Source organism: Egretta garzetta, unplaced genomic scaffold (assembly GCF_000687185.1).
Source record: "Egretta garzetta isolate BGI_Z169 unplaced genomic scaffold, ASM68718v1 scaffold213, whole genome shotgun sequence".
Lineage (NCBI taxonomy): Eukaryota > Metazoa > Chordata > Aves > Pelecaniformes > Ardeidae > Egretta > Egretta garzetta.
The window spans coordinates 2,546,500-2,563,176 of NW_009259242.1; the positions used below are offsets into that span (position 1 = coordinate 2,546,500).

Below are 16,677 nucleotides of genomic sequence, written 5' to 3' on the forward strand. Positions count from 1 at the left end.
CGCCGCCGTGTGCCGGCCGGGGGCGCGTCTCCGGGCCGCACCCGGGGGTCCTGCAGAGCCGCTGTGGTAAACACGGGAGGGAAGCCGGGCCCGCAGAGCTGCTGCTGCCCGCGGTCTGTCGGACTAGGACGTGGCCGTTCCCCTGTCGGCCCCCGTTTTCCTCAAACCAGGGCGTCCCCCTGGGCAAGCTTTTCCCCTCTGTGCTGCCGCTGGCGTACGTGTAGCTTCCTGAACGGTAGAAACGCTCCAAACGCTCCCACTGTTCTTTTAATCAAGAGCCTGTCCGAGTACAGAGTCTGGGGAAGCTCCTGAACGCAGACATAGTCACCCAGGTTGAGTTACGCTCCCCACTAATCTAACCAGAAGACTCCCCGGAGCACGGAAGGTTTGCAGGACGCTCACGTGTGCATCCATCCATCCTCAGCACAACCCTCAAATGGCACGAGCGTGTCGCACTCGTGACTTCCTTCCCTTGCTGCAGGTATGGCTGAGTGGGAGATGAGGTACCTAAAGAACATAGGGGCTCACCTCTGCCTCATCCTTAGCTTAAATTCCTGTTTCCATAATAGCTATCTTGGCATACTTTTGGAATGAAAATGTTTAAAATAACAAAGGAAAATAAGGATTAATAAATGCCGCAGTAGAAATTTAACACACTAACGGATGTGTTAACACTTCATTTGTTTTGCACACTATTCTAGCTAATTTTCTGTATCTTCACCCATAGCTGCTTGAGATAAAGCCCTGTACCTTTAAGAATTTTATTGAACTGCTTAATTAAGGCAGTACAAAACAAACAGTGTTTAAACTGGGCAATAGCTGGACCACATGACACAGGCATTACTGATGGGCAGATTTTCTGTTGAGTTTCAGGAGCTGGGATATAGAGCTTTTATAAAGTTTTTAAGTTGTTAGTAGCACCGTAATGGCGTGAACCAGTTCGCTAACTTTCATGACATCCAGTAGCAGCTAGCGAGATAAACTGTCACAATGGAAATCCGGTCTAGCAATAAGGTCACCCGTTTCAGTTGGGAACACTGGAATAAGCCTACTTAAGTCAGTAATCCAAATCAGAGTTGGCTTGGTGTGTGAAAATGTGCAGAGTTCTTCATGTTAGCAAAGATGGATATAAAAATAAAGCTTTATCTGGGGCCAGCAGAGCTGTCCCTTGGACTGGACAGTAACTATGACATTTTTCAGTCTGAAAAGAATCACTGGGACGGATTCCTTAAACTAAACAAGAAGATTACCAGCTGCGCAACCGGAGGTGGCCAGAAATACCTAAATATATTTTGTTGTAATGCACGTCCTTTGCAGACGCTGAATCGCAGAGGTGATGCATGTTCCAGCATCTCTCAATTGCACGTTAAAAGGTGGTTCTCTGTATCCAGTAAAGCCATATTTGTTCTGTATGTTTTTTCTGTAAAAAAACACCATAGGAAGCAAGACCCTCCCCTAAAATAAAAATTCATTGCTAAAAACACATAACTGTGTGTTATTCACAGAAACCCAGGTGACTGTAGGTGGCATAGGCTTGTGTATAAATGGGCAGGGGGATGTCCGTGCGTGTTCCTCCTAGGCAGGGGCAGTGGGAGGCTAGCGGGGACGGCAGCAGCTTGGTCTTGCTCCAGTGGGTTGTCCAGTGAGTGATTCCCGTTTCCCCTAAGGCTGCCTCTCATTAGCATGAATCGGGGGAAGGGCATAAAAGACTCCAGTTCACTTTGAGTCTGGAAAAACTTTACTTCAAAAATGACAACCAAAGTGTTCTGGCTCCTCTGCTTTGTCATTAGATCATCTTCCAGCTCAGTGGCCGGTAAGTCTGTTAACACTTGCAGCGGGGCTGGGGCATATTTGCCTTGGGTGTTGGGGAGACTGAACACATTACTACGAATTCTTGCCCAAGTAACCCCCTTCAGCTTTAGTCTTTTCAGCAAGGGGTAGCAGTAATCGCGTAAGGGCTGGAGAAAGAAACATTTCAACATGTTTGTGGGATGGGAATGTAAATTGCAATATTTGATTTGTCAGCATTTGAAAGAGTTAAGAGCACCTGCCAAAAGCAGGCAATTAGCTGGTGCCATGAATCCTGCTAGCCCTCATTCAGCAACTGAAGTTTGACTTGCTTCCACAGATGGGATTTTTTTATTTGCATGCGACCTTTCTCTTTTAGTCTCCTTTCCTGTCACCTGTAAACTCCAGATTTCTAATTTATTTCAACATGCTCTGTGCTGTCATGTGTGCCTGCAGCAAGCTGCCCTAAATGGATTTTTTTTTTTTAGTGCCTCATTGATGGAACAGAAATAAGATACACATCTATTCCATGGGGAAGGAGCTGATTGTGTTGCAGATGTATTTCTGAGGTTGCAGGAGCTAGACAGAAATATACTGGTATAGGAGAATGAACCTCAAGGTCCTGAACAGATTGAGTAGAGAAAAATGAACTGTTTCTTGTTACAATCCATGACTAAGAAGGCATGATAAACTGGTAGAAGAGTATACTTATAAAACCAAGACCAAAACACCTGTTCAGAGTTTACGGCGTCATACTGAAACATCTCCAACACACCCTTGCCTATTGCTTTCTTTAGCTTGGACTTCTTCCACCCCGTTCTTCATGGACATTCTTTTGACTTTACGTGTGGCCAGCCCAAATATCAGGGAATCTTTCCCATGACAGCAGCTGGTGAGAGCAAAGGGGGAGAAGTGGCAAGGTCAGCAGTTGAGTCAGTTACAGAAGATAAACCAGGACGTTGTTCATCTGTGTATGGCAAATATCTCTTTTCACATAAGGAGTTAGGATCAGCCTCCTACACGATGCTAACCACAGACAGCGAACACCCAGACAGCGGCTGTGTGTGGGTGAACTGTTTTAAAACTCTGCTGGCTAACTAAAGGCATGCAGTGAAGGACTAAAGTAAAAGGAAAGTGAACTGCAGGAGGAAATTTCTCGCTTCCCAGGCTAAACAGAAGGTCATTTTGCTTTGTGAGGTCCAAGTGACCAAGGTGAAAGTACAAACAAAGGCCTAGGTGTCCAGCTTGTGTGAGCAATGTCATTAAGCCCTTCCATTTTTCACTAGATTCCCAGACACTTCCTCTCTTTCTTAACCCTTGTCCTCTCAGCTTAAGAAAAGCCTTGAAATAATTGTTACTCAGCAGCAATAGCCTAGCTACCAGACTATGGTACTACTATACAACTCTGCAGTGCAAAAGCCAGAGACCCAAAACTGTGGATAAAGATCTTTTCAGTAGCGTTCAAAGCCCAAAGCCGCTGAAGAGTTCAGATGACATTGTCAATAAGGCATCCCATGGATGGGAAAACCAAATAGTTCTGTTGTCATGGTCTTTTAAACAAGCATCCCAAATGGCAATGTGAACCTTGTTTCCTCAGATGTTCCCTGGAGATTCAGGCTTTTGAGAAAAGGGTTTGTTTATAAGTCATGTTTTTAATTTGCAACAATAATAAAGTAAAAATGCAAATCTCCTGTGTTTTGCTCACACAGCTGCATTCTCTGTACTGGTCCTTCCCTGTCTTGAGTACAGAAGAGTGAGCATCTGTTGAACTATTTATCTGTTATATTGTCATATTGTTGAAGGCCTCACTTATGGACTAGAGCCTAAAATCTTCCAGGCACTTCCCATGCAGAAGAAAAAAATTAAAATGCTAATTCACTCTCTCTCCTTTTTTTGTACGTAGGATCCCTGCCCTATGCCGAGAAACCCAGTCAGACTCTCAGCAAAGATGCTTATGGCTCAGCAGGTGCTGCACCTGGCCAAGTCAAACTGCCCGCCTGGGGCACCAGCAGCACCAGAGAGAACCACACCGAACGCTGGCTTCTGTCTCCTGCCGACCCACAGCAGGCAAAACCTCCCGATATCATCTCCTTTTCATCAGACAAAAAGAAACGTGCCAAGCCGTCACTAGAGAACAGCACAGGGCTGAGGAAACACCTCCTGTGGTATGGAGGGGCCCTGCCTCTGGAGAGCCCGACTGAGGGGCCTTCTCCGGCCTCCTTTGACTTCAATCACGTGAACAGAAAGCGCGCGGATAGACGGCTGGCTGAGGCTGCCAACAGTGTGTCAGCTCACTTCCATCACGCAGCGTCTTCCTATCAAAAGATGACATCCTTCGTGGAGGCTCATTCTTTTCCAGACTCTGGAGCAGTGGAGTCAGATGATCCCAACACACTGGATCACTTCAACCGACCAGGCAAGATAATCCCCTATAAACATACTGATCTCTTCAAAAAGATCAGCAAACCCTCCTGGGTCACCAACCGCCAGTCAGCCAGCTTGCCATATGACTTCACTGCGCTGAAGAAAGGTAAGAGGACAGACTGCCCTGGCAAGGGGTATCCGGACCTTTCCAAAGGTTGGGTGGCATAATTTGGGTGAAATATCCCCAAAGGGCCCATTGCTGTCCCTCAGTGTCCCTGCCTGTTCTAGATGGTGACAAGGAGAAGGCATGTCTGACTGAGTGCGAGAAGGAGAGAGACGAAGTGGAGGCCTACTGTGCGAGTGAATTCGGTGAGTTGTGTCCGCTGTGGCGCAGACAAAGCAGGCACCTTCTTTGTTCCTCTATTACTGACGTTTCACTTCTGCTTTTGAGCTTACTGCTTACTGTTTCAGCAAGTACGTTAAATAAAAGGACCCATCACAGCTCTTCATAAACGTAGTAGAACAAACAGTACCAAGTCTTACATTACCCTTTCCCTACCTTGGGCTAGTATTGCTCTTTTTTCCTGTTTCCTCTACTTTTCACTCCTGGGATGAAGACAATGTTCTTGCTGCGGGTCAACGGATCTGAAAAGACCAATTTTTTTTAAGATACTCTAAGATTAAACATTGTAGCTGTGTTACTTACCCCTTTCTGTTTAGAGCAAGTTTGTGATTTTGGGGGCTAAAGTTTCAAATGCAAATAAAATGGAGAACCAAACAAAAATAAAACTGTGATCCTCTCTGTATAGAGGATTCTCCTTGAAGTTCCTTAGGGCTCAACGTCTGTAGTCCTGATGTCCAAGTTGATGCAGCTAAAGGTGGTAGAAAAGAGCCTGGCATTTTTGTACTGACTGTTTAAGAGCAAGCATTTTCTGACTGAAATCTTGCCTTGTGCTTACAAAGTCATGAAATAGATACCAGCTTTTTCTCACAGTATTTTAAGAGATAAGCAAAATACATGCCTAGTGGTAACAGATGTTTCCATTTGTAGAATATAAACACGTTACGAGACATCTGTTTTCTCTAAATGGAGAAGTCAGGAAGTGCTTTCTACAAATGTTATATTCTTTATTTCTTACCACTCTCACGCATTCCTGTCAAACGCAGGCCTTATAGCGACCTGACCTTTGTAGATCTCAGCCTTTAGCAAACAGCGATCTCATTCATCTCTTAAATTGAGAAAGACAGGTAGGAAAAGGACAGTCTGAGCAACACAGCAGCTGAGGTTCCACTGCAGTGACCAGAGCACACTTTTCATTTCTTTACATTTACAGTGCAGATTGAAGAATAAATGACTGAATCAAAGTTCCTGCCCAGTGAGGCGGGTGTAGCGCCAGTTACAGAAGTCCCGCTTGCCTTCCCTGCCCAAGGCATTTTGTTGTTTTCTGACTCCTGTAGTCAGCTCAGCGCTTGTCAAAACCAGAAATTGGGAGGACAGCATGAAGTGCTCGTTGAGTATACAACATGGCCTACTTGGTGCCCTTGCCTCTTGGTATGATGAGGGCCTTTCCTTTCAAAAGCTGAAGCATTTGATTAGCAGGTTAGCTTTGGACTCACCATGAAGTTTTAAATTTGAAAATTTTACTTTGTTAGGTAAATACGTCCACTTTTTGTATATCAGGATGGAAAACAGTACAAAACCATCACTTCACTAAGAAACATCTCAAACCTGTAAAGCGTAAGGTTAGTAGTTCAGCAAAAACTAAGGTGATGACCTCATCAAATGTGATTATTTGAAGCAACTCCTACTTTCAAGGCTGCCCCCAACTGAGCCAAAGAATTTCTGCTGACACTTTACAGCATTTTAAATGACAGCCTTCACATATACCCCGAGTTGCCACCAAGATACGTGATCTGATGCTTGCTTTTCCCTCCCCTCCCTCCCTTAAAACAGCAGTGAACGGAATCGTTTATAACATGGAAAGACTGGGGAATGGAGTCCACTTGGTTACGCTTTTGGTAAACAGCGATGGATTGTACAAGATGAATCGCCTGTACATTATTCCTGATGGCTTCTTCTTTCGAGTTCACGTTCTAGTTGTGGATACTTTAAACTGCAGTAAACCGTGTCCAGACTTTAAACTTGGTAAATAATTCCAGCTAAGTCCATTCCACTGTTCCTCCTGCGTGCCGTGCAATTCTAGTCTGCCCTAGTTTAATAGGCTTATCCTGGGTGGTTGTGATATTTGGGGGGGCGGGTGGGTGTGGGGAAAGTATTTACTGTTAAACTGGAGGGATTTTTCCCTACCAGTTTCTCTAAATTTTCAGAACAGAACCAGCTGCATGAGGAAGTCAGGTAGCAGCGTGGTCCTTTCTTAACTTCATCCTCTTTCAAAATGATTGCAAGAATTTTCAGGATTGCCAACAAAATTTAAGCAGGCGCTTAAGCTGATGTCTTTGTAAGTAGTCCGGTTTTCCTTCTAAATGCAAGTGTATCAAACACCGGTAATTCCCCCAAAAAGCTTCTAGTTGCAATACAAGACAGTAAATCATTATTTCCATGCAAGCACAACCCACGAGTCCCACTGCAGTTCAGGGTGCCGCTGTACTGAGCCACGCATTCAGGATTTATTTCTGCAGGGCACAACTTCACATCTATTCAGAAATCCGTGGCCCTGAGAGCGAGTGCAGTGGATGAATCCGTCCTTTCTTCATGGCGCAGAAGTCTCCTTTATTTTGCAGGCAGTAGATACATTGTGATGGGTCGGATCTACCACAAGAGACGACAGATCCCCGCAAACCTGCTGCGGTTCCTGCGAGGGCGCCTGAGGCCAGGGGATGGTTTGCTTAGAAGCGGCAGCAGCTACGTGAAGAGGTTCAACAGGAAGAGGAATCGCAAAGTGCAAGCGGCTCACACTAAATGTAGATAAGGCTCCCGGAACCTCCCTTTGGGACACTGGCAGCAGCAGCGTTCACCTACCAGAATAAACCCGGCCATGGTTTAGCAACAGCGGGAGGTTGTTCTCAGTGCTGAAGCCGGTTGTGATAGGACACTGGCTTTTGTGCTTGAGCAAACACCGAATGTTTGGACAAGGTACCCAGATGTGGGGAAGTTTAGCACCAAAGTCAGTCAAGGGAATGTTAACTGCTCATGAATTTGCTCCAGCTGTTTTCAGAGCCATGGGTTGTTGTTGCCTCCCCTGCTGTACCGTAGCCCTCATAACCTGTAGTAATTGTAAAGTAAAACTGAGGAGGCGTTGTTCTAGGTACACACGGAGTAACGGCACTTTCCAACCCTTAACCCTGAACAAATGTTAGGTGATACCATAGCTTTATCTATAGAGGACGTCCGTTGTTTTCACACAGTTCTGCGTAAAGTATTACATGCATTTGATTCGAAAGAAACCAACAAAGCCAAGTGTCATTTGTATTGCTCTGGTATCCTCCAACACGTCCATTCCACTTCTAAAAATTACATCATCCTTCAGAGCTGGTTTTTCACGCGAAGCGTACAAAATAGCTGTGTAATTATCTGAGTACACGAACACACTCACTGAAAGCAAATGAAATAACTGCACAACACAACTGCCCAATTAGGCTTACAAATAACGGCACAAGTTCATGCCAAGGAATGCAAAATAAGCATGCAACTGCACGCACGTTCTGTACGCCTGGTTACGCCGTCAGTTCCTTAGCAGCTCAGTCCTGGAACCATGGACCGAATGTCATTTTCCCATGAGAAATGTTACCGAGTTTGTACTTGCACATCAATAAAATTATTTTTCCAATCAAAGATACAATCTTCCAGTACCTTTAACGTGGTGGGATGTAAGAACCTATGAAACCTCTGCAAAGGGGATGGACCTTCATGCTGGCTATTCCAAGAGTCAGTATTCACAGATCATAACTCTCTTAAAAAGAAGCTAATAAAATGTTCATCGGGTTCTGGGTTCACTGTTCCCTGGGTTCCAAAAGATCCCAAAAGATCATGTAATGATATTAAACAGTGGCATCTCCTCCTTCGATGAGTTGGCTGGGGATTTTAAGATATATATTAAAAAAAAATGGGAAAAGGTAGTCTAGCTTAAAAAAATAGATACACAGTGATACATATGATGTGACCTGCAAGAGGAAGCATTTTCTGTTCTGGAGCAAAGGTGGTTCTAGCACAATTCTGCCCGTCTGCAGAGCAGTGGCTGGGCGGGAAATCACACTGTATTTATTGATAGGGAATAGGAGCCAAAGACCAAGAGTGACCAGCACACATTGTGGGACCCCAAAGGCTGTTCCTATAGGACAGAAATTTATTCATCGCTTGTGTCTACCGAAAAAATACATCACTGCGCTCCAGTTACGTGAAAGATTTCACAAGGAGTGCAGCATATACGGATGGAATTCTCCTGAGAGAGTTTGAGGGGGCTTTCAATTTGGCAGAACGACTGTTCCTGGCAATGAATCAAAGCACTGGAGTGGACTGGGAGGGACAGGAGAAGGAAGGAGGAAGGGTTACATGTGCATCTCGAGTTTCTTTGTTTCTATTTTCAGCTGAAGTCCAGGGACTAACCAGCAAGGCCGACAGTCATCCATTCGCCCAGAACAGCAATTAAGCACCCTTCCCCGCCCCCGAGACATTATCATAACCTAAAACAGGCAAAGCGTGGGGACAAAAATAATATCCATGGCTGTATCCCATGGCTGTATCCCATTTTGATTGTCTCTCGGAAGAGATAAATAATAGTGTACCAATCCTAATGACATCCAAAGCGCGAGGAAAATGCCAGTAACCGACACAGGCCTGCACCGTGCTCTCGGGCACAGCTATTGCTCTAGAAGCAAGCCTGAAGTGCAATTTGTTCTGCGTTCTCTTTTTGTGTTAAAGTCATCTTACCTTCCCTTTCTCGCTCGGAAGGTCGCTCCTTAAAATGCTATCGCAACAGCTGAGCAACAAGCCACTGTATTGACAGCCCAAGGGAAATACAGCTGGAGCAGGCGCGTAACCACTGCTCGTACTTTTTACCAGGCTCATCCATGCTAACTAACACACTGAAGAAAAAAAATAATTCCTAGATCAAGTGGATTTCCACAATTTTGCACTCACGATTACAAAAACCTCACAGCATTAACCACACTGAAAAGAAGAGAGCACTTACATGCAGGAGCTGCCATGGTAATTTTGATAGTTACAGTTAATAATTCTTTTCCCCAGCAGGGTAAGCATGAAAACTCTGCAGCCAATACAGAGAAATCCAGGAGTGCAAGAATTCTGTTGTCTTCCTGACTTTGCAGGGCTTTACTCAAGGCTTTTGGGTAAGCTCAACTTGTTATTCTGCTTTAAATCCCCATTAACTTTTGCATGAACCAGATCTAGACCAAGGATAATTGCTTCAAATTTGTTTGAGGAGACAAAAAGGAAATCAAGCTGGTATAGCTCACGTACCAAAATCTGTGTTACAACATATGACCATTTTGAAACAAGCATTGCAATAATTTATACAAATACAAAGAGGAGGATGGCTGAACAGATCACAGATCTCGCGCACTTACCATGCTTCTCAGGAAGGCGGGTATTAAATCCATGAGCTGTAGTTTCAGTGACACCCTTTAACTATACAAGATCACCACGGATAAATGGAGAACAGTACCTCAAAACCTAATCAACGGCACCTGAAAACTCTAAGAAAGGCTCTCAGCAAGGTAAAATTGCATGTGTAGCTGATTTCCTTAATCAACCTGATTCACTGGCAGTTATACGTAATCTGGCAAAGCCGAGAGCTACATAGGATAACGTTATCAAATGTTTCATTAGAAACACCACCAAATCCATGTCAAACACATTACTTTATTTGTCTAGGATGATGTGTCCTATAAGGTACAAAAAAGTACTCCTCAGTTTGCCACAATCTGTTAAAAACATAGCAATCTATTGCCTACAGGTAGGAAAGTTTTAAATGATGTCATATATATATTTGTATATGAATAAATAGTACAGAAATACTGTGAAGTTTTGATGAGATGCAGGATATGTTCAAATGCTGTTCAAAGCTGAGATTTTTTCCTTTTTGCATTAAAAACACAATGCATACAATATGCAGCATTTTTTTAAACGTCAAAGGACAACATAACCTAAATGCAACTACTCTTCTTTAACTTTAAGAAGCATGAGTGGATTATTGTTTTCACATTGAACACTTATTTTTCATTTTCACATATAGGTTAAATGACAACATTTGTTATGTACAAAAAACCATGGGTTTTTATTAGATAAAATTATCCCAGAAGAACCTGTACACCTGAGCCGGGAAGTGTAAGAAAGTGTGGTCAGTAGCAACATCTTTTTAAGAAAAGTAACAGAGGAGGTTCTTGCATAGCAAGGTGTGAGATTAAACCCAGACGGAGCTTATCCATACATCCCAGACCACTGTAGAACAGAAGCTAACTGTGAATTAGTGCAAAAGCTAGTCAAACGGTTGAAGAGCCGCAAACAAACCATGGCCGATTAGCTACAGACAGGCAGTACGAGCGAGTCATTCATATACGCAGCGTGAAAAGTGATAGATCGGCAAGAAACAGCATCGTCATCTGCAATTGCATCTTCCTGTGACTTCAATTTATCCCTCACAGCAGCGCTCCTCAGACAGGGAACAACGAAGCAGTCCAGAACACCCTTCAGGGACACAACTACGCTTGGTACTTTACATTCCTAGGGTACGTGGCAAAATATCACTTAATCCGGCGGTGGGTGGTGCCATTTCACAAAATACTTCCTACCATGTTATCTGTTACAGTAATTTTGGCACCACTGCAGAGATTTTATAAAGGGATAACAGCTGCTTAGGAATGAAATGGAGTAAACGCTACCTTTGGAGCAAAATGAAGTCGGATCTCCCTGTCTGCTTCCCTCCCCTATGACGTGAAATATCTGAACACATCCCCAAAGTGTTACAAACATATTAGCGCACACTCAGAGACACCTACATCTGTGGGGAGAACAATTATCTCCATTTATTTTGTTTCATATACATCCATATTTTGAATTTTAATACAAAAGAAAAAAATTAGAATCTGACAAATGTTTACAAACAAGATACCTTCAAATAGATTTTACTCATTTCAGTCTGGTGCAGAGTAAATGACAAGTTGTACTGTTATATTCAAGGCAACAGAGTCTGTAGTCCGTGACCACTTAGCCCAAATTTTATGCAAGCTTAATTGTTTTTATCTACCATGAATGATAAACTCATTGTTGATTCCCAGTTCTGTGTGTGTGCACATGTGTACATAGCAGCTCCTTTCATAGAAAGAAAAGACATCTAGAGGTCTTCTTGTACTTTTACCTACAGGAATCATGTTAAGATACAGAATGGATTACATGTAACCGGGGCTGGATTTTATAAGAAAAAATAATTAGCTGACAAATGAGGGCAGCAATAAAAAAGCGTCTTTTTTGCAACAATAAATAAATACAGTCAAAGTTTTCTGTGTGGACTTTAAACCAGCTTCTTCACTGAAGAACAGACGTGGCATTTCCATGGAGTTAAACGTGACCCCATTTACTGTATCTTTTGTCTTGCTCTCTTTCTCTCTCTCCTTCAACAAAACAAAGTTTTCCTGCTTCTGCCACAATAGTACAACAATTTGATCTTGACAAGAAAGTGGTGCTGCTGATTTTTATTTCTTTGTCCTTTGGACAAAATAAGCCAAGAATATAATTTGACTGTTGTGACCAATAAAAACGCAGTTTACATCAAGTCTTGTCAGGATAACCTGACTAAAAACATCTGGCTTCTTAATTAAAAATTTTCAGACAACCAGATTCTTGCTCGTGTGTTAGGTTAACACGCTGAACTCTAAGAAGCTGTAGACTGCAGTTTGTTGTTATGGGACCTGCAGAATACAGAAGAAAGTGAAGAATTAAGCACCCTTCATTTTGGAGAACACAGTTGCTGCAAGGTGTTGCCAAGGGTAAATCACAACGAGGGAACTACCACCATGTTGCTTCCATTTATTTTTTTTTCCCCCCTTCAGAAAAAAAGAACACTTAAAATAATTCTCTCTGAACTTTAAGCACATTTTCTCCTGCAGTATACAAATATTTCAGTACTTGTAAAATGCAGTGTGTCAATGGAATATTCCAAAATGCCTGGAATCAGTTTTATTCTCATATTTACATAGTAGTAGTCCATCAAGAGGAAAGCAAAAAGACAGTTTTAATTGTGAATACTTATAATAAGGTATACTTTGCTTAAATTTATTCAAGAAGTCTTTGGATTAACTTAATAGAAAAAAACCGAACAGGCATGTTAAAATAACTTTTTTTGCTAATCAGAGTTCAGCAAAACTCCTCTTTGACATTCACAGTTTTATTAGTGACTGAAAATAAAACAATAAAATACATGGTTTCCAAGATTAATTTCTCATTTTTCTCAATACAGTATTCGAGGAATGGGACAATTCTTCTGTTAATACACTTATGTTTACCAGCATGACTGCTAGTAACAAAAACCAAAACCCCAACAACATTTACTTTTTAGACAAATGATCTGGATTTTTAGGGCAGTTTAATGTCATCAAATTGTACAATAAAAGAAAGTGACCCCAACATCCAGTTCTGATTCCAGTTAAAAAGTTCAGACTAAAGATATCACAATCTGCAAGAAAAGAAAGAACACGGATGGTATAAATGAAAAACAATAACAAATAAGATGCAGCAATGAAATCAGTGTGCAACCAGTGAATGCTGGATAACCAGCTAAAGCAAGATGACAGAAACATGAGTTGAAAACTACCTGATAAAAATAGTTAATACAGTATTAAATTGGAAAGAAAAATGCTGGACTAATTCATTTGATCTCACCCCTTCTCATCAATCCTACTGTTGTCGCATACAGAAAATTAGACAGCTTCCACAACAATGGATATAAAGTGCAGCTTTCAATTTAATTACAGATGGATATGATCTGCATTAATATCTTCGACTAGCAGCCTGTTACAGTTTTGACTGTTACAGTCAGGTGGACAAAGTTAGCTACTACACGTATACAATTTCTGAGTAATGCTGAAAGGCATCCAACATTTGTAACTCGGTTACAGTTGGCTTATGTTGGCATACAGCAGTGCTACAGGAGAAATCTGTGTACTCCATCAGCACTTTCAGTAAGCTGGTTTTAGGAACAGCTGTACGGAATACCACGTTATCGTCTGGCTAGAGCCATACTGCTCCCGTGTACGTGCTGCCAGACAGAATGGGCAAGCAACAGAAAAAACTTGTAGAGTTGCGAGTTCTTTTTCAGGAATGTCTCTATTAGGGAAATACTCTACATCGATCCTTCTACAGAATGTTAGAAAAGAAAGTTTAATTTTAAATAGTAAATTTTGAATTGTGTTTTGTTTTCCATATCCTACTTTAAACTTTACTTATTTCTTCTGTTTCAAATACGGTAAATTATAAAAAGATGAGAGAAGGTAGTAAAAACTGAAGTATTTTAATTTCTTTCATTGGATTGTAAGCTTCATGGAAGGACTGTCTCTTTTTAGCATCTGAAAAGTATTTAGTGCACAGTAGAACATGATCAGAACTCAGAACAACACAGTATTGGTCCTGGTCAGAAATTATTTTCAAGAAGTTTTCTGCAGCAATGACTTAAAAGTGTCATTCAAATTTTCTAGATTTATGATACCACCCAAATTTGCACCTAAAAAACTTACTTTGAACAAACATTGCAAAGTAACCTCCACAAAATCATATTTAAGCCTTAATTTTGACAGAAAATGACATCTGGCTATTATAGAACAGATTTTTTTCTTTTTTTCCTCTAGAAGAAAAGCAGTTGTCTAGGAAAGTGCACGGAGAGGCAAATCCCTGTATGAATGCAAGGTAAGCTTATAAAAACATTAAGGAGATTTTAGGGGACAACAGAACATCTACGATTAGGAACACTTCAGCTTACCTGCTTGCCTTAAATCCTTTTAGTTTCTGTACAAAGAATGATTCAAGAACTTCTGCACATTGGTAAAAAGGGGAGTCACTTGGATTGTAGTAACGACAGTTATCAAAAATTTTGGTCATGTCTGCCACAAACTCTGTGACCTTTTTGTAGTAACGTTTCAGTATTCTTTCTTCCATGGTGGCAAGGTCTTTAAAAAAACCAAAGATGATTAAAATGAGACGTTTTCATTCTCAGCAAAAGTTCACATCGTCAGATTCTGGGAAACAAAGCCTATCCTAGGTTAGTAGTTTTCCAGGAACGTTGGTTGTGAGCTGATGACACCAGTAGGTCTCCTTCAGAATAAACACTTAGGCATAAGTATGTTGTGCACAGCTAAATTAAAATGCAAGTATCAAAATGACTTTAGAAAAGTTGGGTCTTTGCAGGAAGCTATTTACTTTTTCTGAAGAAATTAAGAAAAGTCAGGCAATCTGGATTCAGTTACTTGTACTTTATTTTCTTTACAGCCCTCACTGAGACCAAGAGGCCTATGTGTACATGTAACAGCTACCCAAACCTTACGATTATTTTCTATTTGAATTCATACTTGCTTTGACAGAATTACCAATTTTCATGGGCATACGCACATTATCACATGGCACAGATGAAAGAGATTTCAAGTGCAGGATCATGCAAAACGCTGAGTGCTTGTATTCTTACTGACTAGACACATTAATGAGACCGGAATGGTGAAGTAGAGCAGTAATTGTCCTATTTTAACGCAAACGTAAATAAAAAGAGGGAGAGGAATGAGAACTGCCCATTATAAATGTAGCTGTCTAAACGTATAGTGCCACTTTCACAATGAGCTGCCCTTGGAAAATGCCCTTAAAATGCTTGTTTTGAAATGCCAGTAATGCCAGAATGCATGAAACCAAACATAGATGGGGCTGGATCACCAAGTGTATTTTACACATATTGTATACTTACAAGCGTTATTTCCTGCTAGTTAAGTCAGAAAGGGCTAAATGCACTTTTTAAAAAAAAATTTCATTCAATCGTTGTATGCTTAATTATATTATCATTTGAGCTTTCCTTATAAGCTTTAACGCATCAATTATGGAATAGCAAGTTGTTTAGCATTTTCATAACAGCACAATGCAACACTTTGGAATGAGAAAGAACAAAATTTCTAAACAAATTATTATTTTCAGTCAACATACTACAATTTTGCCAAGACACTAAACTTAATTTTCCTATTTCTAGCATCAGTAGGGAGTAGGTGGTGAAACTCAAATTATACACTAACTCTCATTTAGACATATGAAAAGGCATTGGTTTGGTAACTGGAAGGAAAGGAATAACATTTAGCAACACCATTTCTGGCGGCGGTAGATTTTCCCAAGAGGGTTCACATTCAAGTGTTTATCTAGCTTATTCCTAGCTAACCGGCAAGGCCTAATAAGATCAGGGTAAAGCGCTGTAAAGCTGCAGCATCTCCTCTTCCACTTTCGCCCACATACACAACATTTGAACCTACAGCTTACATATAATATGAAATTTAGTATACTATCAATTCAGATGAAGATAATTTTAAACCCCATCTTAAGCTTCATGTCACACTTAATTGTATTAGCACCAATTCCTCCTCAAACTCTAGAGGACCCAGCCCACACTTCGTAGGAGGAACTGATGCACAAAGACAGAAAAAAACCAAGCAAAGCAAAACATAGCAAAATTGTCCTCTTGAAAAGTAATTTAAAACCAAAAATTCTATCCTACTGCTGCACCGAATTTCACATTTTATACTGATAGTATTTAGGATTAAGGAGTCAGCCTAGAAGCAGATATATTAACCCTCATGAACTTCTGAATACAGCAACTAGAGATCACATTGTTTCCTCTGCCTAATTGCAAAAGCTGTGTATTCTGCAAAACATATCTTTAAAATCCCTGGATGGAAATGGTCAGCAAGTAATTAATTTGCTACTCAAAAACCCAAGTCCACTTGCTCACGCTACTGCTCAGAAACACTTACCCATTGGTTCTTTAATAACACCATAATAATCTGGTGCATCATTGGGATCTACTGGTTCTAGGAATGGCCACGCCATCTTGTGAGCCTGTCAGAAAACAAGATATAATTGCAGAAAAATTTAAGTTAAATTAGCACTATTTAGTAGCTAAATAATTTCATTATACTTTTATCTGTTGGGGTCTAGAGTTGAATTTAAGGAAGAAGTGCAGCTTTATATGAAAAGGTAACTAGTTTTCTCATATTCTGGGAAAAGACTGGGTAAAGTTTTAAAACTCAACGTCAATGACCAAGTGGTTGGTCTTCAAAACAGGAAACTGGGAAATTCAGACATAACAGGATACTGTGCTGAACAGGCTGCATAGGAAAGTATGTAATGAATTTACTGAGAGTGCTTGGCACTTCACACTTAGAAACTGGCCACCGTTTTTACTTTAAAGTACTCAAAAATTAATTTGTTCTCATAAATGTCTGCAAAATATACGGCAATGCAAAATATTACTCTTTGAGGATTTCTATTACCACACAATTATTTTCATAGAATCATAGAATCGCTTTGGTTGG

At 41.2% G+C, this 16,677-nt stretch overlaps 2 protein-coding genes across 3 annotated transcripts; one reads left to right on the forward strand and one right to left on the reverse strand.

The window, feature by feature from the left end:
• The first annotated feature begins 332 nt into the window (after positions 1-332).
• CUNH17orf58 (chromosome unknown C17orf58 homolog) lies at positions 333-7,886 on the forward strand. Its single transcript, XM_009636020.2, has 5 exons — positions 333-481; positions 3,692-4,318; positions 4,441-4,521; positions 6,107-6,298; positions 6,895-7,886. The coding sequence occupies exons 2-5, from the start codon at positions 4,114-4,116 to the stop codon at positions 7,080-7,082; spliced, it is 666 nt and encodes a 221-aa protein (XP_009634315.2). The 5' UTR covers positions 333-481; positions 3,692-4,113; the 3' UTR covers positions 7,083-7,886.
• A 2,499-nt stretch (positions 7,887-10,385) lies between these two features.
• LOC104123738 (nucleosome-remodeling factor subunit BPTF-like) lies at positions 10,386-16,205 on the reverse strand. Of its 2 annotated transcripts, none has more exons than XM_009636021.2 (3): positions 16,117-16,205; positions 14,100-14,286; positions 10,386-12,036 (listed from the first exon to the last, which is right to left on the reverse strand). In XM_009636021.2, exons 1-3 carry the CDS (start codon positions 16,190-16,192, stop codon positions 12,000-12,002), a joined length of 300 nt encoding a protein of 99 aa, XP_009634316.1. In that variant the 5' UTR covers positions 16,193-16,205; the 3' UTR covers positions 10,386-11,999. The 2 variants fall into 2 exon arrangements, with proteins under 2 accessions (XP_009634316.1, XP_009634317.1); XM_009636022.2 differs by lacking the exon at positions 10,386-12,036 and adding an exon at positions 12,047-12,800.
• Between the last annotated feature and the right edge of the window lie 472 nt (positions 16,206-16,677).

Bases quoted from the DNA above. Each gene is read 5' to 3' on its own strand.
- CUNH17orf58 (XM_009636020.2), top strand. From the start codon at position 4,114: ATGACATCCTTCGTGGAGGCTCATTCTTTTCCAGACTCTGGAGCAGTG. The intron at 4,522-6,106 runs GTGAGTTGTGTC...CCCTTAAAACAG, and splicing joins CTACTGTGCGAGTGAATTCG to CAGTGAACGGAATCGTTTAT. The intron at 6,299-6,894 runs GTAAATAATTCC...TTTATTTTGCAG, and splicing joins GTGTCCAGACTTTAAACTTG to GCAGTAGATACATTGTGATG.
- LOC104123738 (XM_009636021.2), bottom strand. From the start codon at position 16,192: ATGGCGTGGCCATTCCTAGAACCAGTAGATCCCAATGATGCACCAGAT. The intron at 14,287-16,116 runs GTAAGTGTTTCT...GTTTTTTTAAAG, and splicing joins TGTTATTAAAGAACCAATGG to ACCTTGCCACCATGGAAGAA. The intron at 12,037-14,099 runs GTAAGCTGAAGT...TGTATTCTGCAG, and splicing joins AAAGGATTTAAGGCAAGCAG to GTCCCATAACAACAAACTGC.